The 9648-nt window shown below is 37.1% G+C and overlaps 1 protein-coding gene across 4 annotated transcripts; it reads right to left on the bottom strand.

Annotated features, from left to right (window-relative positions):
* Window positions 1-231: 231 nt before the first annotated feature.
* Window positions 232-9648, bottom strand: LOC127792372 (uncharacterized). Of its 4 annotated transcripts, none has more exons than XM_052322844.1 (6): window positions 9500-9648; window positions 6427-6575; window positions 5081-5822; window positions 4913-4999; window positions 1337-1512; window positions 232-740 (listed from the first exon to the last, which is right to left on the bottom strand). In XM_052322844.1, the coding sequence occupies exons 2-6, from the start codon at window positions 6511-6513 to the stop codon at window positions 543-545; spliced, it is 1290 nt and encodes a 429-aa protein (XP_052178804.1). In that variant the 5' UTR covers window positions 6514-6575; window positions 9500-9648; the 3' UTR covers window positions 232-542. The 4 variants fall into 4 exon arrangements, with proteins under 4 accessions (XP_052178804.1, XP_052178803.1, XP_052178805.1 ...); XM_052322843.1 differs by having other exon boundaries at window positions 9486-9639; XM_052322845.1 differs by lacking the exon at window positions 9500-9648 and adding an exon at window positions 6998-7050.

Genomic DNA, 9648 nt, shown 5'->3' with positions numbered 1-9648 from the left:
TGGTTAAGTGAAATAAAACACAGCAATCTAAAAGGGTATTTGGGAAACATAATCCAGCTATTCAGTTTTTCCAGCAACTCGTCAAGTTTGATAAGATAACCTATAGTCAGATAACCAAGAACAGATGCCGAGAATAATGAATCACATGCAACCCCCTCTTAATCTTCCTTGGGTTATTGACACAACCAAAAAATATAAACTTCGACAAAATGGACCACCAAGAGAGAGAGATTTGCGAATATGAAGAGCAAAGTATGTGATTATGATTGTGCCTTATAAGGGCAACCAGTATGTAATGAACTACAAATTATGAAATTGCCGATATCCTTAAACATTAAAAAGGTGGCTTATTTTGCTATTTTACCACTTCAGACAGTTCTCAAGGATGTAATTTATAGCTGACACAGTCGACATGTGACATATATAGAACCTTACCCCCTTGATCTCCAATGGGTGGCTGGTAGGTTTACTTACAGGTGAGTGTTTATTTACCAAAGCCTTCTCCAGTAGTCGTATCTACACAAGCTCTCCAGTAGTCGTATCTACACAAGCTCCCACTCAGATTCACAAGCACTGGGAGCTGATGATCCGTTTCTGTCCCCATCCATGGTTAGTGAAGGCACCACACTCCCTGAACTTTCTTGGTTTGATTCTGATTCAATCTCTTGTTGCCTTGCAAGCTGTTTGTACTCCTGCTTTCTTACCGACTTCTTTGAGTAGAGAGCTTTCTGAATCTTTTTCTAAAAGAAAGTTATTAATATTTGGTCAGCGTCAAGTGAGAGAGAGAGAAGGGACGGTAATTTATACCCAACCCAATGGTTATTTGACAAACCCGCTCCCTTTGGGGAAGGTATGGGTGGGAAAAAATACCTGCACAGATGTGGGTGGCAGGATGAGGACAAGGTCCCTGACCCAATACCCAATCGGCATGTATTAATCAATATATATATATATATATTTATTTTAAGTGGCATAGTGCAGATGCATTATGCATATAGGCCCAAAGGGCCTACCTAAGCTAAGGCTAGTTGCTAGCAACTGGATAGGCCCACATCTACTCTTTGCCAGGCAGCTTGTAGCTGAAATCTAACTTAGCCAAATAAAAATTCAACAATCAGCAACCACCAAAACCTAAAAGCGCCTTAAGCCCAAACTATAATTGAGAAACTTGAGATAAAACGAATAAATGATTTTTTTTAATCTAAATAGAATGAGTATGGGTATCGAATGGGGATGGAAATGGTGGAGTAAGTATATTATCCGACAGGTGAAAAGGAATATCATTCCCAATGAATAGAGAGAGAGAGAGAGAGAGAGAGAGAGAGAGAGAGAGTACCTTATATGACCTAGGTTTATATTCCTTGGGAGTTGCAACGCAAAGTTTTACTCTGTCGACTAACACACAAGTTCCAACCAGATTCTCTTTGTCAAAATTTTCAACAGCTTCAATCCCCAGCCCAATTGCATTTTCATAATTATCAATCACCTTCAAGTTAAATTCAGTTGATCTTCCTGCAAAGATTTGGCAACATCAGTCAACGGACTAAGAATTAGAAAGGCACAACATTACCAAACAGTGGCACATGTACCTCAATTTTCTTTAGATACTAGTGCACTAAAAAATGTTCTAAACCTCCACATACGAGAGGAATAAAGTGAAGTGGTTCCATTCAAAAGAAAAATCTAAGCAAAACATAAATGTAACTCCTAATCCATTGGTAACAGATTTTCATGGTTACCTAGATAATAACTAGCATCTAGAAAAGAAAAATGTATCCGTTATGCAGAACTCCTAATGCAACCAAAATAACATTACTACATATTGGAAGTTAAAATCCTAGCCAAAAGATCAAAATTAATACTACTTGGTTTTTCCTTCAACCTCATTAAGATGTGCATGAAGATTGAAAATGGCATGTACAAGAGAATTTAGATTCAGTTCTGCAGAATCCCTAAGTTTTCCCTGTGCACTTCTTTCTTTTTCTTTTAGCCTGAGGTAAAGCAAACAACTAAACTAGTGGTTAATGTGAAACTAATAATATGGCCTAATCATAATGCAACATCCAGAGCCAATGAGTTGGCTCTGTCTGGCTGCTTTTATACAATAGAAAACCAGATGACCAAACTGTTCATAAAAATCACAACTTAATTATTTGCAACAAATCAAGAAAAATGACTTTAGACTCTTTGTCTGCATTACCTGGCCAGTCAAAAGGATTGAGCATGAATACCTTTATGTTGTTCTTGCTCAACAAAGTGAATTTCATATGATAGAGCCTGTTTCAGAGACTGCTAGACAGACTGTAAAGATAGGTAGTCGTGCCACCCAAGTAACAATCTTAGGAGAAGTAGAAGAGCTAGTAACTCATCCCCCATGAAGTTTTAGATTTTATATGGGAAAACAAATTTACTAATTCAGTTTAGTTCATTCTCTACGGTTTCATATGCTGTTTATTAGTGTAATGTTATTTCCACTACCAGTTTGCTGTTTATAGTGCTATAACCAAGACATTGGCAGCAGTAGGGAGTCAAGTTAAGTTCAGAAATCAATTGGCTCAATTCTCCAGGTCAGGGTTGTTGTATGTGATTATTATTTTTGTCTTTTATTATTATGTTTTAGTTTTGACATATCTATATACTTATCCTCACACAATCGACTTAACTTTTAAATTTCTCCTACCTCCAATTACAAACTAATGTCCACTCACCCATCTAACATCAAGAAGCGTTAGTAACTCAATTGGATTAGTGAGGAGATTAAAGATAGGAATAAAAAGGAGAATGGGGAGATAGAATAAAGAGGAGATTTTGGCTGAAACAATATTGGCTCCTCTCTTTTCTCTCAAATTACCTCTCATTGCCTCTACTATTTCCAGACGTGCTGCAATTTTTTCCATCAATATTTCAAGTTCATTGGTTTCTACATACTTTTATTTTTGGAGCTGTTTTGAGAAAGAGACAAAAAAGTTGCATATTTATTCATGTGTTACATATAAATACAACTCTACTAGGTACAACTTAGGAAGCACTATGTACAAGTCTAAGTATGTACAATACTATAAAGCTAACACTCCCCCTCAAGTAGGCCCATACACATCATATGTGCTAGCTCGGTACAAATGTAGTCAACCCGTGGGCCCTGTAATACCTTTGTAAGAAGATCAGAAAGCTGGTCATTAGGGCCAACAAATGAGGTACTAATTTCTCTAAAAATCAACTTTTGTCTCACGAAGTGATAATCTCTCTCTATGTGTTTAGTTTGCACATGAAAAACTGAACTAGAGGCAATAGGAAGGGCTACCTGATTATCACAAATAAGTTGCAGAGGTTTTGAATCTCCAAATTTTAACTCCTTAAGTAGCTTGAGCCATTCTAACTCACATGCAGCTAAAGCCATGGCTCGATACTCTCCTTCTTCTCTAGATCTAGCCACAATATTTTGGTTCTAACTCTTCCAAGACACTAAATTATCTTCAATCAAGACACAGTAGCCTGAGGTAGAGTGTTTATCTATAGGACAACCAACCTAATCTACATCAGAATATCTGACAACCTATTGTGTCCTTTGTTCTCAAACAACAAGCTTTTACCAAGAGCACTCTTAATGTACCTTAAGATACACACTAAAGCATGCCAGGTGGCTATCACAAGGAGTGCCCAAGAACTGACTCACCACACTAACAACAAAGGAGATGTCAGGTCGTGTAATGGTCAATGATCCTGTAATGGCTCCCCTTTCCTGGTACAAGCTTAACATTAGAATCCATAAGAGTATCTATAGGCTAAGAATCAAGCATACCAATCTCTTCCAAAAATATCCAAGGCATATTTCCGTTGAGAAATGCACACACCATGTATAGATTGAGCAACCTCAATAACAAAGGAAATACTTTAACCTACTCAAATCCTTAGTCTGAAAATGAGATTGCAAGGGCGTCTTCAATTGACTAATACCAACCTCATCATCACCTGTAATAACATCATCATCTACATACACTACCAATAATATTAATCTACCAATAGAATGACGATAAAACATAGAATGATCAACTTCACTTCTATTCATATCAAAGGACTGGATGACAAAACTAAAACCACCAAACCAACACTAAGGAGATTGCTTTAGACCCTTGATTTTGCTGCTTTAGAGTATATTTCTGGTAATAAATCTTTATTTTCTCATTTTAATTCATCTGCCTCTTTCTTGCCTATCATTGTGGCCAATGGTTCTAGAACTATTCCCATAGGCATCAATAGGGTTGACCCACGCCCATCTATTTCTCTTAATTTTGTTTTACATGTTCTTAATTGTCCATATAGTCTCATTTCTATTCGTCGCCTCACTTAATCTTTGAATTGTCATGTCATCTTTCTTTGGCTCTGATACCATGTTTTCAAAAAGAGACAAAAAAGTCAAATATTTTATTCATGTGTTAGGTATATACACAGCTCTACTAGGTATAACTTACGAAACACTATGTACAAGTCTAAGCATGTACAATATTATAAACCTAACAGGAGCATAGCGAAGAAAGGAGATTCGCAAGAGAGGTTCTAAAGCACCTCCTGTAGAGATAGTTGTAGCTTGAGAGAAGAACGCCATGAAATCTAGCAGAAGGTGTACCTGCTCTTAGGAGAGCATTCAGTGTACCTCAATCTACAATTACAAGCTATTTCTAAACCTTTCTATTTTCTTTTTATTATTCTTGTCATTTGAAGTTGTATATTAATTAACAAAAAAAGTATCTCCCTTAATTTTATTTAGCAACAGGTCATACCATTCTTCATTAGTAATCCTTGTTTATTTTCACAAAAAGGAAAGGAAATAATAATTCAACATCATCAAACTTGTTCTCTCAGTTCTGTAACCAAAACAGATATATTCCACATTAAATTTACAGAAAAATAGTACCTGGAAGGGGCAAACAGTCCTCACTTGCAGATGCCTCACTGACATTAGACCTTATCTGCGAAACCACTTTGCTACTTTTTTGTGTGCCTGCAGTTTCCAGAACAGGGAACCTATCATACAGTACTTATAAATAGTGCCTAAAACTAAAGTAATCCATGAAGTAATCACCATCTTCTGCTGATGAAGCATCAGGCATACTGTCTGATGAAGAACCTTCCAGTTTTGTTTGTTTGTTGGCATCAGATTGAACAGGTGAAATTCTATCAGTTGAAGCATCAATCATAGAGAGAGTTGAGACAGGGCCATTTTCACATAATTTGGCTCCACTAATATCACGTCCTTTAGCATCAGCTGGAAATGGGCACGGTAATATAGCAATCTGATCACATGCTACTCCATTCTCATTTCTTTCACGGCATGATGACACAGTGCTAAAATCTTTTGACACGGGAGTGACTGACATTGAAGTACCTGATGGCACACAGTTGTTCCTTCTAGATCTTCTTTTGGTAACCCCATCTGAAAGTCGATAGGAACTTTTGCACTTATTTTGTTCCAAATATAAGTCCATGCCTGCACGCTTGTCTGGGCCAGCAAAAGACTCTGAATGAAAATGATCTAAATCATCAAGTCCACTGAACAATGGACTGTAATCTGCCTTTGCACCAATGACCACTTCTGAATCCTCAGTGACAGGCTTCTTGATCTTTATAGGATCTGCCTCAATACTTGCCTTTGGTTTCTTACAGATCCCAAAATCACCATAGGGATTCAGAGACAAATCAATGGGAGATAGTTTCACAGGATCAATGGAAGATGGAGGGAGAAAATCTTGCATAACATCTGAGTAGAACTTTTTCACACTTGCCCCAACAGTGTGCACCTGATCTTCAACATATTTAACAGTATCCTGTCCAAAATATTAATTTGATTATGATGGAAAGGTTTCATCCTCAATACATGGTCAGAAATGTGATGCAACCATGTGATCATGATAAATATCACATGAAATACACAAAAATGGGACTGTACTTCACTGTTTGTGGGAAAAAAAAAAAGAAACAGATTACAAAGAACTATCTCATGAGTACAACAATAAGGCAAGCCTAGGTAGCAACAATAAGATTGTTCCTTTTCGCAAGGGTAGGGGTTAGAAACTGCATTTAAGTAAAACACACACACATGGGGGGAATGCTGTGCACAAACCTGACTGTCCCCTGAACCTTGAAAGTGGGCAGCCTTGTACATTGGGGGTGCCCTAAAAAGGTATGTAAAGGAGCATGCTGACTATAGTAGTAGCAGTTATAATTAATCAAGGCTAAACTGCTAAAGTATAAAAAATAGGCATCGCGATTGCAGGAAAACCAAAGGCAATGCTTACTCAGTTGGGGAGTTCAAAAAAATTATATCTCCACATGTTACTTTGCAACCAAAAAGGGAACTGGCAAGGAAGGCCCAAGGGAGAATATCAAAATTACATTATCAAAGGTGAGGACAAAATTCAATAGGTTTACCTGATACATAACTTCTTCCACCTCCAAGCACATAGCTTCAAACTTTTGATATATATTTCCAACCCAAGTTAGACCTTTAAAATCCATAGTGATCTATTTATCCTTTCAAAAATTGTATCAATGAACTTCGAGATGGCACTGCTCCTCAACTGCAAAAATTCAGATGAAACTCTGTAAGGTTGCATGGATTGAATGTTAAAATCAGCTTCAACCATATTGTCCTACCTTATATAAATCTATTTATAAATAAACTACAATACAGCCAAAGAGAAAAAATCCCAAATATTTTGGTTAGGAATAGCTTGGCAATGAACATATAAACAAGTTATTGTCAATGTCTCCTACTCCCTTCCCCTCCAAAAAAGAGAGAAAAAAAAACCTTCCATCTATGAAAGAACTGATACAACACCAGGAAGACAAGACAATCAAAACATTATTTTGAGTAGCATGATACAAGTGTCATATATGCCATTGAACAACTCATGATTGCCTTTCTTAAGAGTAAAAAGGGGCCAAAAACTAATTTCTAGTAACCTAAATCTTGCCCCATAAGAGGACAGGACAAAATCACCTTAAACGGACCATTCCATGCCAAGTCTGCAACTTTGAGGTTGCTATAACCACCCTGTTAAGGAAAGAAACCATGTAGGCACTTGAAGCATGGAACTAAATCCTCTTTTGAATGTATACAAAAAAGGCAGCACGCACATACACACCCTGCTAGGAGCATGCACGAGAAAACAAAAGAGACTGAATAAATTGACCATGTAGATGAATTCAAATGTTCATGTTCTGTTTAAAAAGTATATAAGTCCAAGTAGACTTTCCGAAATCAATATTTATGAAACTTTCATTTTCTGAGTATTTTCCTTTATTCCCATAAAAAGCAGATGACTTTTCTACCAAACAGACCAGGAAGGCACATGTGTACTCCCACCCTCCTTTAAAAGAATAATGACTTTTTAAACTCAAAACATGCCAGATAAGACACAGGGGATCTTGCGTTCTGTGTCCCCTTACTGCTGTTACCAACTCTGGGTCATTCCCAACCATAAGGTTAGCCATTGTATAGCTAAGACCCAAAAATACTCCAGCATAAAAGCAAAGCTGAGATCTCTACTGCTATCCTACAGCTTAAAAGATGATCTTATAACTAACCAGTGTCCAGCACAAACAGATTGATGCTGATATTCCTTCCAAAAAGATATAATTTTGATCCTCATGATCTCTGCAGGTGCAACCATCCACTCAAAAGATACAACTCAAAAAGGAATTTCACTATGCCATGTTTTTTTTCTCATGCAGGCAATAAAAACAACAATGAAAACAAAAACTACATAGGGATCCATTAGGATTTGATTAAACTACCAAACCCCAATAGCTGATTTCAAACATCTAACCCAATTGAGTTTCACCTCTGTTCATGTTAATCCCCATTAGAGTTTGCCTAATCAATCAAACCTCAATGGCTGAAACATCTTCATCCCATGCCATAGTTGATAATGAAAGGTGATTTTTTTCACTGCTCAAAACTACAACACACTTTATTCAGAAGTGATCCCTTCCTTTCCACACTTGGCTGCCATGTGATTTAAATATTTGAAAAGCAGACATGTCATCTTACCATCATCAATATTTCAAGTTCAAGGCCACAATTCCCCCCTAAGGTTTTGGCTAAAGATCTCGAGCTTCAGCTTCCAAGTCTTTTCTAGAGGACTGCACAGTGCACACTCTCACTTAAATAAATCACACCATCATATCATTCAGATAGTGCTATAGGCATTAGCATAATAAATACTGATGATTGAAGAGACAGCCCCCCCCCCCCCCCCCCCCCCCCTCTTCCTACTACTTTCTCTCTTGTTTTTCTCTTTCTGTTGTCTCTTTGCCCCTTTATTATTCTATCAAATTCAACTTCTACAACAGCTACAGCCAAAGCCAACCGAAAACTCTGAAGAGGGAGAAAAACAGCAGAAGAAACATCGATTCCAAAACCAACCTGGAATTGAATAAAGTTAATAAAAGCGCTTGTGGGGTTCAGAACCATGTCAATTTTTAAACATCATACGCCAAATATAGAATGTTAATACCAAAAGAGTGGCTGAGGCACATAATAGTGCATATAATAACTTTATACATAAACAGAAAAAACAGGTAAAGCTAGGTTGGACACAGCAAGGGAGAAAAATGCTAACCCTTAGCATCACCAGCAGCATCTGAAATTGGAACAAGGAACATCCTAGCCATGCATATCATAAGACGTGGCCTTTAGCTCAAAAGAATTACAAATCAATTGCTTAAATTTTGGAATTCCAGTTAATTAATATTTCTTGCCACTTTTAGCTGTCATAGGGCCATCTGGTGTTGAACTGCCATTATTACAGGAAGCTAGTTTTTGGAACTTGAATTAATGGAGGGCGAAAAAAGGAAAAGGAAAGTGAAGGAATTGAACATATATTTATATATTTTATTGGTTGAGTTAAAAAAGAAACTGAACAGATATCTATCAAACGAATTCAGTTTTTGGTGCGATTATCCTTGGGAAATGCATCTGTATATTAATTTCACTTCCCTTTCATTTACCTTTCCATTGAGAAATCCTTCTCCAAACATACACAAGGTAGAACTGGAGCGGGCTTCCCATAAACATGCTCTTATGCTAAGAAAACATAATTTCCATATCCAATAAGCTATCTTGAATTTTCCGACGACAAAAGTACCTTTTTTTTCCTTAAAACTACAGTTCTTCCAAAGTTCTCACCGAAGCAAGGCAAGCACATCAAACAATTATAGCAAAGGCAACTGCCACACCAAAATTAGGGTTCTAATTAAAGGAAACAAAATAGCTAGCTCATAGCATCTTATGAGAAGAACAATACACAAATACATAAAGAACTAACCAGCAACTAAGTTAGAAAACAAAATCAAAGATATAACAGTCGAAGAACAACAGATACATATATATATATATAACACATAAACACGAAAGAGCCGAAAAAAAGATTACTTTAGAAGCGTAAAAAGGCAAAGGTACGAGGCGAAAAAGGATAAAAGGATACCCAGAAGAACAAACCCTGATGAATGAAACTACGAAAGAAACCCGGAATCAATTTTGGCTTTGAAGGACAAACAACAGAGCAAAGCCCAACAGCAAAGAAAAGTTCTGGAAGAGATTTTGTAGAGGAGGGGGGCAATCAGAAACGTATTGGCGGAGGTCACCTG

The sequence above is a fragment of the Diospyros lotus genome, chromosome 15, assembly GCF_014633365.1.
Source record: "Diospyros lotus cultivar Yz01 chromosome 15, ASM1463336v1, whole genome shotgun sequence".
In the NCBI taxonomy this organism is placed as follows: Eukaryota; Viridiplantae; Streptophyta; class Magnoliopsida; order Ericales; family Ebenaceae; genus Diospyros; species Diospyros lotus.
This window is presented reverse-complemented; position numbering and strand designations above follow the sequence as displayed.